At 46.8% G+C, this 18,884-nt stretch overlaps 1 protein-coding gene across 2 annotated transcripts; it reads right to left on the bottom strand.

The window, feature by feature from the left end:
• Positions 1–182: 182 nt before the first annotated feature.
• Robo4 (roundabout guidance receptor 4) lies at positions 183–13,998 on the bottom strand. 2 transcript variants are annotated; one of them, XM_076846217.2, is made up of 18 exons: positions 13,830–13,998; positions 13,158–13,487; positions 12,754–12,911; positions 12,451–12,571; positions 12,039–12,166; positions 11,712–11,940; positions 11,372–11,484; positions 10,681–10,849; positions 10,350–10,535; positions 10,197–10,239; positions 7,856–7,992; positions 7,494–7,757; positions 2,962–3,069; positions 2,608–2,746; positions 2,280–2,513; positions 1,823–2,181; positions 937–1,143; positions 183–800 (listed from the first exon to the last, which is right to left on the bottom strand). In XM_076846217.2, exons 1-18 carry the CDS (start codon positions 13,897–13,899, stop codon positions 790–792), a joined length of 3,006 nt encoding a protein of 1,001 aa, XP_076702332.2. In that variant the 5' UTR covers positions 13,900–13,998; the 3' UTR covers positions 183–789. The 2 variants fall into 2 exon arrangements, with proteins under 2 accessions (XP_076702332.2, XP_076702333.2); XM_076846218.2 differs by having other exon boundaries at positions 13,158–13,483.
• Positions 13,999–18,884: the final 4,886 nt, after the last annotated feature.

Below are 18,884 nucleotides of genomic sequence, written 5' to 3'. Positions count from 1 at the left end.
TCCTGGATTTTGCTTAAAAATCTAGTGGATGTACCTCACTCTCCCTTCAATTGCAGGACAGAGATGAGGGACACTCTGTGAGTGTCCATGAATGCTCCACTCTTTTTCACCCAGGGGGAACTCTTGCCATCTCTCCAAGTGCCCTCCCCAAATAATGCCCCCAGGAAATGATTTCACAGAACTCAAGTCTTTACAGTTTTATCATGTCTAGTTCCTTAAACTCAGTGACAACAGGATGGGGAGGATGCTTTTGTCCTACATTCTTACACCTCCTTTCCTTTAGCTTCCTCCCTAGATCCAGCTCAAACCCTTGGCCTTGGCACTTGGTAGGGTCTCGTTGCCTACATACATTGCTCTTTATTTTCTTTACACAGTGTGGCTGGGGAGAGAGTTGAGCTGGTTTCTAGAAGAGCTCCCAGGGAGGACTAAAGGGAGACTGCAAGTGCCTTCCTCCAAAGCCCTCTCCCATTAGCTGCTGCTTTTTTCCATGGAGACATCACTGGCTCCCCCATTTCTCATGGGGCTAGCAGGAGACAGGGCTGTTCCTTAGGCCACAGGCTTTGATTGTGGGAGTGGTTGGAACAAAAGAGAGAGTCCTGAAGGTAGAGATGACATTTTGCTTCCTGAGGGCTCCAGTTCTGCTTTCATTTGTGGAATCTCCTGGAGGCTGAAGAAGGTGGACTCCCACTGCAAGAAGCATAGGCCAAGACCCCCAGGCCATACACCAGGCCTTTTGGGCAGACAGGAGAGATGGTCCCGATGCTCTTCTGGCAATCTCAAGGACATGGTTCAGGAGGAATCTGTAGAAGCAATTGAAGGAAAGCAGAGTTGCCCCCCTGCTTCTATCTTTCCTGCTGGACCCCAGGCTGCCTCTTGACTCCTCCCCAGGTCTCTTCAGGTTAAGATCACTACATTAGCTAGAAGACAGACACTCACTGCCATCCTTGGGAACAGGACAGCTCAGTTGACTTCGCTGGCAAGAGATCCCAGAGTCAGGGGGCCAGGGAGGCAGCCCCCTTCCCAGCCGTCGGGCATGGTTGATCTCCTCATCCTCCAGCCAGTCGGGCCTCCACTCCCACAGGGGCAGGGAGAGGGTGGAGGTCAGGAAGAGGTCATCCCGTGGGGAGGGCGGTGATGAGGCATCTGTCACAGAGGGTAGGCATCAGTGGGGGATTAGCCTTTAGCCCCTAGGGACCAGTTTAGGACAGAAAACTTAGGACCAGCTAGATTAGGGTACGCATCCAGTCCTAAACATAATCTAGCCCTAACTCAACCCACTGGTCCCAGTGGCTGTATCCCCAGGGCCTAATGGGAAGGCTAGTCTACAGTCTCTTTTGTTTTCTCTCCCTCTGTGTTCCACATGTCTTCTCACTCCTGTGTGCTTCCACACCCTTCCTCTTTCCCTGGCCGCAGTAGAGGTTGAGGAGCAACTGGGCTCAGCTCCAACATGTCTAGCAGAGTGGCCACATTATTTATACATCAGCAGAAGGTAGCTCAGGGGTTGCTGGCCCTTGGTGTTTCTTCTCCATACACCCTATCAGGTCTTCCAAGCCCATATTACTAATCCTAAATCTATACTTTGCCCCCAAGAAAAATAACTAAACCTGTGGCAAATGAGAGAGCAAGGATAATCCAAGACAAAGTGCCCATAATGGAGGGAAGAGAAAGCCCTGGGAATGGCAAGTGTAGGGAGAGTATGGATAAAAGGCCAGAGGAAACAGGATGACAAAGAGATGAGGACCATTGAAAAGCCTTGTCTCTTGGTTGGGGATAGGGTCTAACGAAGTGGGGATGAGGAGTAAGATGGGGTGGTCCCATGTACCAGTGAAGACGCAGTCTGTCTCTCTGGGATCCAGACCAAAACCAAAGCTATCCACAGCTACTGCCAGCGCACGGGCAAAATGGGCATCAGCGAGGAAGGAGCCATCAGAAGAGCTGACAAGGCTGGCTCTGGCACTGGGGGCATTATCCTCAGAGGCTGAGCCCCAACCATTGACCAGAGAGCCCTCACTGGGGGTGGGAGTGGGGCAGGGCCGAGGTGGGCACAACAAGCCCCCTGCCTCAGACTCCACTCCTACCCCAGCCCTGCCCATGTCTGCTAGCCCTGAGGCCGTCGGGATGCTGATGTATCCATAGGTTGTGGGGGGTGAAGGAGCCCTTGGCATTGGAGAGACACTGTTCCTAGAAAAAGGCAAAATGGGAGACAGTACAATGGTTAGGGTAGTGGTAGAAATGTTCCAGTCTAGGCAGATACTCACTGAAGTTCTTTGGTTACTCACCGGGGTGTCTCCTCACCCTCACTAAGTTCCAGGCAAAGGGCCACCTCCTCAGGGGTCAGCACACTGTCCTGATCCTCCCCCAGTGATGACAATGAAGAGCTGGACAGGCGACTGGAAGCTGGACTGGGACCAGAGAGGGAAGAGGCCTGGGGGCTGGGGGGCCTGGAGGGAGTACGGATGGAGAGTGGGGCTGCTGGCAGCGGGGCAGAGGGAGCTTGGGGCTCCACCAAGTGCCTGGTTGGGGTGAGGGAGGGATGGCAGGATGGTTAGTGTCATTCCTCATTCACCTAGTCTCCCAGCCCTGCTTCCTGACCCCATGCCCTCTTACTGGGTCTGCTGACTCTGAGTCAGGGTTCCACGAGGAGAGAGGGGTGTTGGAGGGAGAGGGCGAGTCATCAGATCATTTGAATTCCTGAGAAGTTGTGGTCCCAGGGCCCGCCAGGCCACCAGAGCTCGGGGCACAGCTCCTGGAAAACAAGAGCCTGGTGCTGAGACTGGCAGAATCTCATTTGGCCCCAGACCCCAGTCTGCCTGCCTGAACAGCCCCTCAGCTCCTGCCTCCTAGCCCAACCACTCAGCCTCCTTCAGGGACAGAAGGAGAAGCCAGACAGAAGGGACTGGAATGGTGGGCCTCTATAGCCCGCCTCACCCTTTCACTTCCTTCTCAGAAACCCCTTCTCACCTGTGTTTTGAGAAAGATTCTTGGAACCTCTATTTCCCAATTCCCGGGCCCAGAGCTCCGTGGAACAGCTACCCCGGAGCAGTGGAGAACTGTTGGCTTGGTGCAACTCTGCAAAGGAAAGAGCCAGTAGCTGGGGGTCAAGCCAGAGTGGGCCTTTCAGACCCCAACCACAGACTCTATTTTTAGCCTTGTTACTCATTTCAGCCCACAGGACCCTGATCCCAGGGGAAAGAGGGAAGAGCCTCTCCCAGTCCTCTCTACCCTATCCCCATCTTTAAACGGGCATCTGTGACAGGGTGGAAGGTGCACTGGGCCTAGAGTCAACAGACCTGCCCTTATAGCCTGGCTAGCTGTGACCTCAGAGAAGTTCATTCAACCTTTCTGAACTTCATTTTCATCTGTAAACAATCACTTCAAATGATGGTTTTAAATAAAAGCAGATTGCAGCCAGATGTGGTGGTACATGCCTGTAATCCCAGTGGCTCAGGAGGCTGAGGCAGGAGGATCACAAGTTCAAAGCCAGCTTTAGCAACTTTTCAATGCCCAAAGCAACTCAGAGATACTCTGTCTCTAAATAAAATATAAAAAAGGGCTGGGGATATGGCTCAGTGGTTAAGTCCCTCTGGGTTCAATCCCCGGTACCAAAAAAAAAGCAGATTGCAAATTCCCTGGCATCTGATAGATACTTTAAAAAAAATAACTTTCTTTTCCTCTCCCTGATCTCTAGTCCCTCACACAGTGCTACTGTCCTCACTAATTTTGACTTTGTGAAGACATACACTCGTTCTTTTCTTGGGGGTAATCGATTAGTAATTTCCATATCTCAAACTGCAAACATCTCAAGTAGTTCTAAATTGTCTAGTTCCACCCAGAGGAGCTTGAATGCCTCACTTGGAGAGGTAGGTTGAACTGTCAATTTGAACTGAGTGAATAAGATAAAAGCAAGAAAACTTGGATGAAGCTAGGTGGGACAGGAAGGAACCCCTTAATAGGAAGAGGCGCTTCAGGATAGGAAAATGTATTGGTCTCACCCAGGGAGACAAGTCCTTGCCTATAGACAGTCACAAGCAGTTGTAGAATGAATAAGTGGATATCACAGAGAAGAGAATGTACATACACAGTGGTAAGAGGCACCTACAAAATGGCAGTTGTCATCTAGCCCCACTGGACACTGAAGAGACAGGACTCTGAGTGAACTCTGACAACAGAGAAGCTGAGGAAACCAAAAGGACCAATCCAGCCATGACCTGTGAGCATGCTTCTTGGTCAGACCAGAGCTCAGAATGACATAAGCTTAAACCAGAGAGGAAGGGGGTAGTAGAAAATATTTTCCCAGGACCAGGAATCAGGAGGACATTAAGCAAAGGATAAAAGAGTCAGTATTCAGGTTAGTGTCACATGATGAGAAGTCTAGCTAGGAAGGGGTTTCTATCCTTGGCTGGCCAGAGACCAGGCAGGATGCTCAGGGTGAAGCTCTCCAGTCAGTCTGATCTCAAAGGTCTGGGGGCCAGCATGGACAGACTCAGAACAGGGAAGAGACTAAAGCTTTAGTGTTGACCAAAACCCCATCTGGGCAGCAGGAGTCCATATACCAGTGGCCTGACCCACTGGGATGAAAAAACCTCACAATAGCTAGACTTCCTCCATCAAACTTTTCTTTTGTATTTTTGCTGGCTTGGTTTAATTCATTTCATGTAATTTATGGAGTTCTGGAGACAGCGCAAATGTTGGTGATACCACTGCCATCATCAGCTTTGTCTTGTCCAATGCCTGGCTTCATGACTGAGCTCAAGAAATGTAAACATATCAGTTATTTGAGTGGAAACAGAAGGGGAAAGCCAGTCCTGGAAAAGGCCATGTTTATTCCAGCTCATTTTATTTTCTCCAAGGGATCCTGGCAACAAAAAGCCTTCCCATTTCAGTTTCAATGCTATTTGAATAAATTATACAAAAAAAGATGTTAGCAAGGTGAAAAAATGAACCTCATCGGACATACCTGAGTTGCAATAAATATTTTTTTGAATGGAATAAAGAATGAACAAGGGGGGCTGGGCTTATGGCTTAGAGGCAGAGCATTCACCTAGCATGTGTGAGGCACACATATAAATAAAATAAAGATATTGTGTCCACCTATAAATAAAAAATAAATATAAAAAAATGAATGAGGGTCTTTTGTGCATATATCTGGTGAGATAAACATAACTAAGGACCTGATATAATGAATAAAAGACAGGAAAGTGCAATTGTAAGAAAGCCACAGTGGAGAGAAAACCAAGCTAAGGTCAGATAACAAGAAAAAAGAACAAGCAGGTCTAGGAGAGCAGGAGGACTAAGAGAATGACAGCTTCAGAAGAGGAGGAAACTGTTTCTTGGAGTAGGTGACAGTAGTAGACTCAATTCCCATGGTTTTGGACAAGCCAAAACATTATCTTGTTGTTGCTGCTGAGGTCCCAGGAGCCAGATGTGGAATATCAGGTGTCTACCTGCCAAGAGGAGACTTGAACCATCCTGGGGCAGTGGGGAGATGGGTCTGGTAAGGAGAAACAGGGTGAAGTAAGGACCTGAACTGCAGGTAAGGAAGCCTCATTGCAGAATTGGAAATATCTTAAGAATTGGCTGTAAGGTGCTGGGGATGTAGTTCATTGGTAGAGTATATGCTTAGCATGTGAAGACCCTGGGTTTGACCCCTAACATTAAAAAAATAAAAAGAACAAAAAGAAAGAATTGGCTATAGAAAACCTCTCTATTCTCAGAGTATTAATGTTTTGAGAGGGCTAAACATCTCATGTAAGTCAATGCAGTTCTCCACAGAAAGAATCGTTTTTTTTTTTGAGGGGGGTTTGAAGGTTTGTGTGTGTATATGTGTGTGTGTTTTATTTATTTTATTTTGGGAGGCTGGGGCTCAAAATCAGGGTCTCATCATGCTGAGTGTGTACTCTACCACTGAACTATAGCTACATCTTCCTAAGCCCCCTAAGTGAGACTTATTCCTCCTCTTTTTGGGTGGTATTTCATTTACCCAGAATTTATAATGCAATAGCTCTGAGGCAAAGGTGGTAAGAATTCCAGCTTTTCTAATACTTAGAATAATAAATTATTGATATTAAATAAGCTCTTAATTATTCTTATAAAATATTTCTTGGTTGTAGATGGACCTTTATTTTTATTTATTTGTTTATATGCAGTGCCAAGAATCAAACCCAGTGCCTCACACATGCCAGGCAAGTGCTCTAACACTGAGCTACAACCCCAGCCCTCTTAATTATTCTTAATCCACCTTCGTTTTAATAAATGTTGGATCATACCCACTTTTTAAAAAAAGGAATTGGTAGAACATTTGCTAAGTGTTTCTAATCAGCACAAAAGACTCATAAAGACAGCAGGTAGAGTGCAGGCCAGTGTTCTGCAAGACAGAAACATTAGAGAATTTCAGAAGCGAGCTCCAAAGGCATTCAGATTAGCCTTTAGAGGTAGATCATTCTGGCTTCAAGGCTGAGCTCTGCATATTACTTGTGGAATTCTGAACAAGTTTCTAAGTCATTCTGACTTTCCTTCCTTATCTCTAGAAGTTAGAGAAGTAATTCCTACCCGATCTATTGTGAGGATTAAGTGGAATAACAAATATAAATAAAGTACCTAGCATATAGAAGTTGCTAAAGAATTGGAGACTGTAATTATTTCTCTCTGGAAAGCCAAAGAAAGGCAGCTGGAAGTTAGAAAAGAAATCTGTCCAGGAAGGAAATGCAGTTGTCCCTCAGTATTATGGGAGATTGGTTCCAGGACCCCTGTATGTATGAAAATCCAAGGATGCTTAAAGTCCCTTGCATAAAATGGCATGGTGTTTTCATACAACCTAAGCAATCCCTCTGAATACTCTGCATACTTTAAATCATCTTTAGATTACTTATCAAACCTAAAATAATGTAAATGCTATGTAAATAGTTTTAAACTATATCATTTAGAGACAAATGACAAAAATAAAAGTCTGTACATGTTTGGTACAGATACAATATTTTTCTTGAGTATTTTGAATTCATGGATGTTTGAGTCCATGAATGTGGAACCTGTGGATACCAAGGGCAGACTATATCCATTCCTCTCTGAGCAGCAAGTTGGGAGTTGGTGCCAAGCAGACCTGCATGCAGTGCATAGATGAGTTCATCAAGCCTGAGGCTTCCTGCTAGCACTGGCCACATTCTTCCAGGCTCTAGAATTACTTGTATGCTGGTCAATTCCTTCATCAGACAAGCTAGGAACACCTAGCGGGCAAGGGTTGTGCCAGGTATCTGTTTTATCACAAACAAATGGCATTCAGTGGTGCTCACTAAGTGTTGACTGAGTTGAACTGACTGCAGGTACAGTGCTCACTATTGTAAAGAGAAGCTGAGGGGGCTATCTCCCAGCTGAGTGCTCTGGGGAAGGGGAAAGAGGCCTGTGTCTGCTGCCACAACCAACACCTGGCTTCAAGGCCAGCAGTTCCTACCGGATTTCCACTCCTGGTCCCTCCCACCACCAACACCTTCCTATCTTACCCTGTTTCTTTTTGGCCTTCCAAGCCTCTGTGGCAACCAGAGACAAACCCGGTGAAGAGAGTCCCCTGCGGCTGCAGAGGCTGTCTGAACTGGGCCAAGGATTGGAGGTCTGGGCCAGCTGGGGCGGGAGGCGCCTGGCAGCTGGGGCCTGTGGGCTTGGCTGGGCTGGAGGGCTAGAGGGCAGCTCAGCGATGAGGGAGCCATAAAAAGTGCTGGTGTCTGGAAGCAGGGGAACACCAGGGCTTCTGGGGTCCCAGGAGATCACTGCAATAAAAACGACAGGAGGAATTATGGTGAACACATTGTAGCCCACCTCCCCACTCTCCATCCCTGGGATCCTTGCCCCCCAAAAATATGCTTACAGGAGCGCCGACAGTCTAGAGGGTCCCGGGGGTCTACTCCCAGTCGACTGTTGAGGCTGCTGCTGCTGCTCAGGTCCCGAGAGCCAGAGGTGGAACGCCAAGTGTCTGCCAGCCAGGGGGAGTCACTGTGGTCCATTCTGGGGCAATGGTAATGGTGGTGGGGGGCATTAGGCAGGGAGAAAAATGGGAACCTAATTGGCCAAGACCTCTAGCTCAGAAGAAGTTAATGAGAGGGTAGTATCAGCTTTATCTTTACTGCTTTTCAGCCATCCACAGACTCTGACTCGGTGCCCCAAATTCAGTACCTCTTTTTATCCTGGGACCAGGGAAAGACCAAGTTGCCAAGAGCTGTGGGGTATTAAGGAGAGAAAGCTATGGACAATGAGATGAAAAAAAAAAAAAAAAAAAAGATCTGGAGCCAGCAAACATGGGTTGACAATCCCTAGCCACCACAGTTTACAGCCCCTGTCAAGTAAATCAATTAGCTTGTCTAAGCCCATGATTCCCCATCTGTAAAATGGAAACAATAAGACCTTTCATATAAGGTTGACACTGTGAATTTAAAGGAGGAAATGTGAGATCATTCAGCTGGTAAATTAAGAGTTTGCTACGTGAATATTGCTTTCCAGCTACCTAAGTGATCCTTTAAGAACAAGGACCTGACCAAAGCAATTCTTTACCTAGAACTTTCAGAGTCTCCCTGTTTACTAAGGTAAGAGTCCAGATGCCTAGCACGGTGAACAGGGCCCTTAGTTTGGTTTCCAGCTTCCTAACCTAACTTTGCTCTAACACATTCATACCTTATTCCCCAACCAGAAAAAAGACTTGTCTTTTCCTGTGGATGTAGCAGGTGATTTTTTGTTTCTCCATCTGCCCTTTCCATTTTTACTGTCAGAATAAATATGGAATTTTTTTCTCCTCCTGTTTCTCCACTCCAATCCTTTCCATGCATCTTATACATGCTTTTGTGCTGCCAAAACTGGGTTGTTTTCATGCCTGTCTCTGCCTAGACTGAAATTTCCTGGTGGATGGAGACTATTCCAAAGGAACGGATGAACCAAACAATTAGAATGGAATCTCCTTCAAGAACAAAGAAGATCCCAGGGGAGCCAGAGAAAGTTCATGTTGGAGCACACAGTGCTCAGGAGGTAGCTGGAAGAGAGAAGCCAATGAACACAGAAAAACTCAGGAACACAATGCCAGCCACCTTGGAACTTTGTTCTAGACAGAGAATCTGACAGCAAAATGGCAGCTCCTCTGGCGTGGTGATGCACACCTGTGACCCCAATATCTTGGGAGGCTAAGGCAGGAGGATTGTGAGTTCAAAGCCAGCCTCAGCAACTTAGCATGGTGCTAAGCAACTCAGTGAGACCCCATCTCTAAATAAACACAAAATAGGGCTGGAGATGTGGCTTAGTGGTGGAGTGCCCCTGAGTTCAATACCTGGTACCCCCCTCCCAACAAAAAGGGCAGCTCAAGGCCTGGCTATTTATAGCACATAAAAGATTCTCAGTAAACTTTAATTGACCAATGCAGATCTAGAGTGTGAAGCCTCCTATAGGAAATTCAACCAAATGAAGAGCAAAACAAGTAGGCAAAGAGATGGAATGGCTTCTTAGTGCAAAACCTGGCTACTAGGAGAAAAAAGGATGCATACTTTCTTAGCATCATGTCTCATGATTTGGCAGCGAATCAGATGGAGCAGAAGTACCTACAGGCTGGCCCTGTTTTTGAACAATGAGTTAGAAGCTAAGATGTAGGGATTGAATGCCCTCTGCTGGAAGTATGGATGAATAATGGTGCAGGTCTGGTTGCTCAATGCAAGATTATTCACAGAATGCAAAGGCACTACTAGACAGACATCGAGTATAGAGAAAACTAGACATTAAAACTGGTCATATTGTAATTATTATTATTAACTCTGGAGTTAATAGAGTGCAGTGCATTTCAGTAAGAGGCAGGTGACAAGAACATTGGATGGGGGGTTCAGAAGCCCAGCTGCTAGGGCTGGGGATATAGCTCAGTTGGTAGAGTGCTTGCCTCGCATACACAAGGCCCTGGGTTCAATCCCCAACACCAAACAAGAACAACAATAATAAAACAGAAAGCCAGCTGCTAACTGAAGCCTTTAGCAGAATCTCTTGTTTGATGACTCTTAGCTGTCAAGTGGTACAATAGAACAATAGTGAAAGGGAAATTAGCTGTCACTTGGAGTCCCTGGAGAGATTCAGATACTAAGATTCCAAACTGCCTGGCATTCTATTTCCTATCCCAACTCCACTGTCTCTTGATCCCCCTCTGCCTTTCCTTCATTCAATGTCCCTCCCCGTTGATTACTCACCTGTGTTTTAAGATGGCATCCTCACTGGTGTACCTGTAGAGACCTGAAAGTGAGAGAAAAGCTAAATCTATCATCTGGCAAGAGATCTAAACTTCTGTAGCCATTCTGGCTGGACCAGGGGAGGCCTGTGTACTGGGAGGTCCCCACTGTCACCTGGGCCCAGGTGCACACCAGCTCGGCGCCGGCGGTGGATGCACACAGCAGTGCCCAGCAGCATCAGCCAGAGCAGGACACCTCCGCTGGCGATGACCTCTGGCCGCCTCAAGGTGGCCCTCAGCTGCTCCAGGGTCCAGAGACTGTGCTTGCTGGGTTCTCGGGCAGATCGCTCACTGGTCTGCTCTGTATAGGATGGAATGTGGAGCTCAGGAGGAGGTCAAGTGAGGTCCAGCAGATAGGAAGAAGCTGGAAGTGTGAGGCAGGAGAGGAGAGGGGAGGGGAAGGGGGGCTAGAGGATATGGGTAAGGCCTGAGGGTGCTGTCCTCACCTAAAAGGAGGCAGACAGGGGTACTGGGTTTCCCAGCTCCAGCACCAGTGACTGCAGCCACTTGCACACAGTAGAAGCCTGGTATTCGGGTGGTAATCTCCAGCTGGGTCTGCTCACCCACTACGGTCCAGTTGACTGTGGGCAATGAGGTATTGCCCACGCTGCAGACCTGGGGCAGAAGCAAAGGTGAATAGCTGTCTCAGGCACTGTCACAGCAACTGAGCCTTCCTTCAATCTGCAGACTCAGTATGTGGCCATCCTGTGCTGCCACCTACTGGGGACCCTCCTCCCAACAAGTGTCATAGTTCCTATTCCCCACTTCTCTACCAAGCAAGATAGACTTTTCTCTAGACAGAAGAAGGGTAAAGTAATTTGCTAAATATGCCTAACACTGTCAGTTCTGAAACTTCAGCATGCTTTAGAATCACCTATAGCCTTTTAAAAATACAGGTGGCCAAGACCATTCTTGAGTTTCTGATTCAGGAAGCCTGGGAAAGGACCTGAGAATCTGTATTCCTAATAAGTTCCCAGGGGTGATGCTTATATTGTGGATCCAAGAACCACACTTTGAGTCCCACTGATATAGCCTGGTTCAATTCCTGTTCTTTTTCTTGTGTCTATGCACAGGTACAGCAAGAAAAGGGGGGTGATGGTCCCTTGAAGAAAGGCTTTGTCCGTTTGTAAAGTATACCTGGTATCCACGGATGACCCCATTGTGGTTTTCAGCAGGTGGTGGGACCCAGGTCACAAGGATACTTCCATTGCCAGGTTTTAGGGTGACTTCCTGGGGTGGGGCACTGGGCACTAGAGGGAAGGTAGAGAGGCTAAGTAATACTAATCCTTCAGAACTCTTTCAGGAAAAAAAAATTAGAATGGGAGACAAAGAGTTAGAGTCCCGTTAAAGACAATAGAAGCTTTGTTTAGTTCTGCTTGCCTGGCTAGGGAAGAAGAGAATCCAAGAGTGGGACAGTCCAGGGGTACTCAGTCAAGAAGGAGCCTGGGGTTGGGTTCTGGGCAGAACTGTTCCTGACCTTGTTCTGGCAGCCTCAGGAGCAGCACATTGCTGTCAGGGCCTCGAGCCCGACCAGAGGATGGTCTCACTTTGAACTCGTAGTCTTGGCCCCAGTGGAGGCCCCCAAGCTCTGCACTCTGCCAGCCAACCAGCAGCTCCTCTGCCCATGGAACTGCCTGGCCTCCTGAGGCAGTCTGGGTCCGGAACAAGGCTGTGTAGGACTGAGCAGGTGCAGCTGGACCACTCACCTGTGAAGGTAGAGAAAGGGTGAGGGGTGGTTAGGGAGCTCCCAACAATACTTTCTTGAGCTCTGAACTGGCTCTTACCCCTGAGTCCTGTGTCTTACCTTCCAGCTGAGCCATACAACAGGCCCCGATTTGGGACTCTTCTCAGGATCTGGGTTCAGCAGGGTCACATTTTCTAGCTGAATGCGCACAGCCAAAAGTTCCAGAGGTTCCTTGTGGTCCTGGGACTCTGTGAGAAGCATAGGGCTGGGGTGAGGCCTACAGGCCAAAGTGAAGGGATGGAGGAGTGTAACATCCCCCAGCCACGGAGGAACCCAAACTCCCAGAGTTCTTAGGTCTAGGATGCTCCAATTTCACTCCAGTAAGGGGGAAACTTCCCCTACAGGGCGCCCCCGTCACCCAGACCCAGAACCTGATCCCAGGGTGAGCCCTGATACCTTAATATAAATCCAAATCTGACCATCCCATCCTAACTAGAACTCCCCCAACCTGCTTAAGCAGACCATCCCTTACCCTGGACAGATACCCTGGCTGCCCGGCTCTCCCGTTGTCCTGCATTGTTGTTGGCCACACACATATAGGTCCCTGTATCGCTCTTCTCTGCTCTTGCCACCAGCAGAGAACCCTTGGACATCTGTCAGGGCATGTACAAAGTGAAGTTTTCAATGTGGGTGGGGTTCTGAGGCTGGAGGGCAGCTTCAGGATTTCCCCTCCTCTAATTCTGCCAGGGGATACAGGGCTAGGGAGCCCATCAGTCCCTCAGATACACCAATTGTGCCCAGGACAGAATGAAGGACAGAAGGGGGCTCCACTCACCGTGTGCCGCCCTGGCTGCAGAACTAGGGGTTTCCCATCTTTCCACCATGAAACTGAGGGCTCTGGGTAGCCCCAGGGTGGTCCACACTCCAGAATAACTTGCTCCCCCACCACAGCCACCTTGTCTCGAGGCTGGATCTGGAAATCCTCCTGGAGGACTGTGGGGAGGACAGCAGGTCAGCAGGACTCAGGGCTCAGGCCTCCCTTTCCCAGGGTCTTGCATTGGCATCTCCTGCCATAATCACCCCATTCTGCTTTGCCCACCTTCTAAGCCTCACATGTAGGTTCAGGCAAAGCCAGCTTTCCCTCCAAGGTCCCCCAGCCAGGCTTCCCCTTACACATTGCTCAGCACAAATATCTCATCTCAGGTCTCACCACCCTCCGCCTCCCCTCCCAGTCCTCACCGGCTACAGACAGCCGAGCCCCTCTGCTGACTGCTGTGCCCAGTTCGTTGCTGGCCTCACATGTGTACACGCCCAAGACTGTGGATAGGGCCTGGTCATCATAGGTATGTCCCCGGGCAGGAGGCCGCAGCAATAAAAGAGTTCCATCAGGTAGGAGGTGATGTAGGTCTGGGGACATCATGCTCAGAGGCTGCCCATCCTGAAGCCAGCGGATAGTAGGAGGTGGCTGGCCTGATGCTTTGCAGCTCATCTTGGCAGGGCCAGAGCCCTGAAGCAGCTGGTCCTGGGGGTGAACTAGAATCTGAGGTGGGAACTCCTGAGCCTTGCTGCCTGGGAGGGAAAAGGAAACAGAGCTGGGTCTGACTATCCACAAGACTCCCAAATCCATGCACCATACTATGTTCCCTTGTGCAGGAGTTTGTCTGACGGTCTGTACTACTGACAGTTCATTCCCAAATAACAAGCTAGCTGGGAGAGGTCAGGGCCAGCATGCACAGCATCCAGGCCAGAGCTTGCATAGTCTCTCTGTCATACACACTTACTCACGCATACACACTATCGTTACCATCATCTTATCTCTGGCATGCTCACTGCAAAGGGAAGCAAAAGAGCCAATGCTCTTTGAGCCTTGTATCAGGGAGCATGGGCTAGGAGAGGGAGGGCCCCACTCACCCATAACGAGCAGAAGAAGGAGAAGCAGGAGCCACCTGACCCTAAGGAGGCCCATTCCTCCAGATCCCATGGCTGCTTTCAGGCCTCTCTGTCTGTGTCCCGGGCACTTTGTCCCACTGCTCTGAGCTCACAGCAGAGAGAAGGAGGGGCTGGGTGGGGTGGCCGTGGTTGTTTGTGACTGAGACTCTGCCCCAGTAGGGAAGCAGCTTTGAGGAAACCGATGCTTCCTGCCTGGCCCTCAATGCCTTGGAGAACTGGGCGGAGATTAGAGGCGAGAAACTCCCTGACCTCTATCTTTTGGCCATAACCCCTGACCCTAACTACAGCCCTAAGGTTTACCTCATGTCTGGTTTGGAATTTCTTAAAGGGAATCCTAACACCATAACTCTACCCACTTCCTTAATCCTCCAACCTTAAAATTCTACCTAAATACTATTCTTGAATCTCAGTCTTTACCCCTTTGCATCCAGATGGCCCCTTGTCATAGTAGAGTGGAAACTAAGAGGTGAACATAGGGACACAGTGCTAAGAAGCTGAGGACAGAGGGCAATGGGGCTGTGAGCCATGGAGAATACGTGCAGAGGAGCAGGAGTGGATGCTCACTCCATGGTCCATTTCCCCAGAGACACATGGGGCTGGGGCAGGGGAGGCCAAAAGATAGGAAAGAATCAGAACATCTGGCTCTGCAGCTTCCCAGTCTGCCATATCAGCCCCTCCCCACAACCTGGAGAGGCTGCTCTCCCCTCTCAGAGTCCAGCTCCTGTTTACAGGTCTCTTCTTCCAAATCTGGAATCTCAGCCATTTCCTGGAGCTGCTCACGGAAGGCCAAGGCCAGGCTCTAGGCCTCAGCGGAAGAGCGACTAGGCTTTGTTCTCCATTGTTCTGAACAGCTTCTCCGCAGGGCCCCTAACCCAGCTGGCTCCCACCCTTCCTCCCCTTCCAAAACAGCCAGGCTTCAGGGCCAGCCTCAGCCCTAACAGCCTACCCAATGGAAGGCCTCTTTCACTTCTCCTCTTTCCCCTCAAACTGAGACCAAGATCAGTTAAGACTGAATCAGAGCAACAGAACACCATGGTCTCTACAAACTAGAGGCTTCCACAGCATTAAGAACAGACAGAATGAATGTAACAGAGTGACAGCTAGAAGGATAAGAACTAGGGCCAGAGAACAGAATGTGAGATTTCAGAAGTGGAAGTGGTTAAGGGAGTGTGGCCAAGTCCTAGACTTGGGTCCATGTGCGGCCGGCAGAGGGGAGTGGGGTTCACAGGGCCCAAGATCCATAGGGTCAAATTGATAAAGGACCATTCATACAGACACTAAAGTGAGCCATGGAAAAGACAAGAAAGGATGTCAGGGGGAGCAGATGGGCTTACTTCACTAGGGCCAACTTGAAATTTCCCAGCCAGGGAGCCTCCAAGAGTTATTGAGAACCTTGCTGCTCCCTGCAAGAATTTTGCTGTGAACAAAGAGTCACTCCTTAAAGTCACTCCTGTTCCTACATTGAACTTGGGGGAGACCAACCAAGTTCTCTGCTAATGTTTTAATGGCAATTTGACTTTACTCAAGTTTCTATAATCCAGAAAGATGCTATGTGTTGCCCCTGAGGAAAAAGAAGACAGGTCTTAAAGGAATTCAAGTCCACCACTAGCCCTATCCTCAGCCAAATGAGAATGAACAGGTGAGACAAGGAGAAGTGCTGGTGATATACCACAGGGATGGAACCCCAGAGGTTGTGGCAGCTGAGGAATGGTCCCTATCCCAATAGTCACTTGCCCCATGTCTGGAGGTCACCTTCTGAACAACCACTCCCTGCTCCCAGACTCTGAAGAGCCAAGTGCTAAGAACTAAAGAGGATGATGGAGGGACCAATCACTCTGAGCCCTTCCTGTTAGACATTAAGGATCCTTCTCAGTCAGTCCAAGCGTCCGGGGCACTCAGGGATACATGGAGTGATTGCCAATGGAACTTCCCAATAGGGAGATTTGTCTGGATGGCTCTCAGAGGTCACAATGCCCATTTCCAGCAACCTGTCACATCAGCACCACGATTGTCTCATTTCCACAAACTAAGGAAGAGCTAAATGCATGAGTCATGGGGATGATGTGGATGGATGGGAGCCGCTTCCTCTTGTTATTTCAGGGAAACCATTCTGGGGTTATGCAGGCCCAGTGGCCAGTTTAAATACTACCTTCTGTCACCCCTCGTTGTAGTGTTTTGTATTTTTGTGAATAACTCCTTAGTTGTTTATAAGAAGGAGGAGAGAGAAGAAGGGTCAGGAGCTCTTCTGAGTGACCCTTCAGAGGAAATTCTTCTTCATCCGGTTCCTGGCTACTCTGGCTTCCTGTAGTGTGTTTTCTGGAGATGCAGCTGGGGGCTCCTGCTGGCCAAGCTGTTTGGGTAAAAGGAATGAGCTCAAGGGAGATGAAGCCTTGCTCATATATCTTAGGGACCAAAAGATTCTGAATAATTTGTATAACCTCTCTGAACCCATTGTGTCATCTATAAAATGTCTGCATGAAGCTTATGGAGAGTGGATATGAAAGTGTGTTGGAAACACTAAATCTGGTTGAATTGTCCTTAAGAGTTCTGGGAACAGCATACCCACCTCCCTGACCAGCACAACCACAGCCAGTCTCAACCATACCTAGCCATTTTGGAACCTTGAGATCTAATCCTTTTTTACCTTTTTATTTCTTTTCTTTCCTTTGGGCTTGAGCCAGCTTGGTTCCAATCTCTATATTCTCATCTTTCTTCCAAGTTGCCAAAAAGTGGAGGAAAATTGAGTCAAGAGAGGACACAGTAATTACTTCCTCTTTGCTGGCTGGAAAAAGTTGCCCCGATGGCACTTCACTGGCACAACTTTTATTCCCTAGTGCCTGGTCCCATTCCTGGGACCTGAAATCACATTTAATACCCTAAACCCCACACTTTCTGCACTTTCTCCACACCAATGATTATGGGTCCCACCTACACGGAACACATGCATTTGAAGATTTCAAAGGCAGCCAACATCAATATTTAACCATCTGCTCACTTGTTCATCTTGTCATACCCCCCAGCCAAAGACCACCAAAACACACCTGGTGTTGAACAAGTTTGGTTTATTGTTTCTTACCTAGAGAAAGTGCATTCCATGCGGAACTGTGGAGTGTCTCAGTAAGAGGGTTGTTAGAAAGAATCTTATTGGATGGGGGCTATGACTGGATAATTTTGAGAAGGATCTAAGGAAGTTAAGACTTTACCCTGAATTGGATGCTATAAGGAAAAAAGTATATTCTGTGATTCTTTGCAGAAGAGTGTCTTTAATAATTTCCTTGCAATGTAGTGTCTAATCAAGTAATTCTTTTTCTATTATGAACAGTGCTGCCCTGCATCTTTATTTTACACATCTCTGTTTTGGTTTGAACATATTCCCCTCAGAAGCATGTGTTAGAAAGTTAATTCTCAATGCAAGTATTGGAAGGTGGGGTGGGGCCTAATGCCAATTAAAAAGGGGCTTGAGGCTGTAAGTCCATCTCTCATGTTCTCTCTTGTCCTTATACCACTGTTATTATGCAGCAAGAAGGCCTGACCAGATATAGACCCCTGGACCTTGGACTTTCCAACTTCCCAAACTGTAAGAAATGAATCTTTATTTATTTTTTATAAATTATTTAGCCTTAGGCATTCTGATTTAGCAGTATAAAATTAACTAAAATAATCTTCTAGTATAATATTAAGTGTTTCTTTAGAAAATAAATATAGGAGTAGAATTTCTGGGTCTTGGGGCATCTGATATTCAACTTTAGACAATACTGACCGATTGTTTTCCAAAGCAGTTGTATGAGACCTTAAAGCACATCCTCAGAACAGTTGGGGGACTTTTTTTTGCCAGTCTAATAAAATAATATTTTACAGTTGTCCTATTTGCATTGCCTGGTTAAAAAGTAATGACTGAGTGTCTTTCCAAGTATTTATTTACCATTTGTGTTTTCTCTTTTGGTACCTATTTCTACTTTTTGACCATTTTTCTATTGCTTATAAGTCTCAGTAACTCTCAGGAGTTTTTACATTCTGGATAATAATTCTCTGGATTAGAGAACTGTTGCAAAAACAAGTTTGACTTGGTATTTTCTTTCTGTACAATATTTTAAAAGTTCTTGATTTTCCTCCAGATAAATTTACTAATATTTATATTTACATTTAGTACACTATTTCTATTTTTAAAAACCTCCTCTACATGAAAGTAAAAATAAGCTTCTCCTATATTTTCTTCTAGAAGTTTAAAATGTTCACATTTGAGTCTTCAGTATATCACTAATGGATTATTTTATATGGCTTGAATAGGAATACACTTTTTAAGGTGGCAAACAATTATTCCAGCACAATTTATTGCTTAGTCTCTGTGACTTGTTATGATTCCTTCATCACACATCAAAAAAAAAAATATATATATATATAAATATATATATATATATATATATATATATATATATATATATTCATGAATACTGCACTATCTCAAATTTTGAAGCTGTATAATAAGCTTTGATATCTGGTAGAATGATCTTCTCTCCTTTCTTTCCTTTTTATTTTTAAAATGTCATTTTTTTCTTTCATTCTTTTAAAAAATGTGCTTTTAAATTGTCAAATAATAATTGTACATCTTCAGGAGGAATAGTATGAGGTTTTATGTGTTTATACATAGTGCAATAATCAACTCAGGATATGTAGGTTTCCATTATCTTAATCATTTCTTTGTGATAAGACCAGTCAAAATCCTCTCTTCAAGCTATTTCCGAACTGCTTTCTTTTTCAGGGGGGTCTTGGCTAGTTTTGGGTCTTCTGCTTATCAAATTCCTTGAAAACCTTGTAAAATTTTTACTAGCATTGATTGAAGATGTAGAAAGAATCAACATTTTATAATATAGTCTTCTTCTTCATGAACATGTATGCCTCTATTTTTTTAATGTAGATCTTTTTTAAAGTCTTTCAGTAAAGTTATGTGATTTGTTCTATATAGATCTTATACATATTCGTAGTTAACTTGTTAAACCTGTGCTGCAGATTAGTTGC

This window comes from Callospermophilus lateralis, chromosome 2, assembly GCF_048772815.1.
Source record: "Callospermophilus lateralis isolate mCalLat2 chromosome 2, mCalLat2.hap1, whole genome shotgun sequence".
Lineage (NCBI taxonomy): Eukaryota > Metazoa > Chordata > Mammalia > Rodentia > Sciuridae > Callospermophilus > Callospermophilus lateralis.
This window is presented reverse-complemented; position numbering and strand designations above follow the sequence as displayed.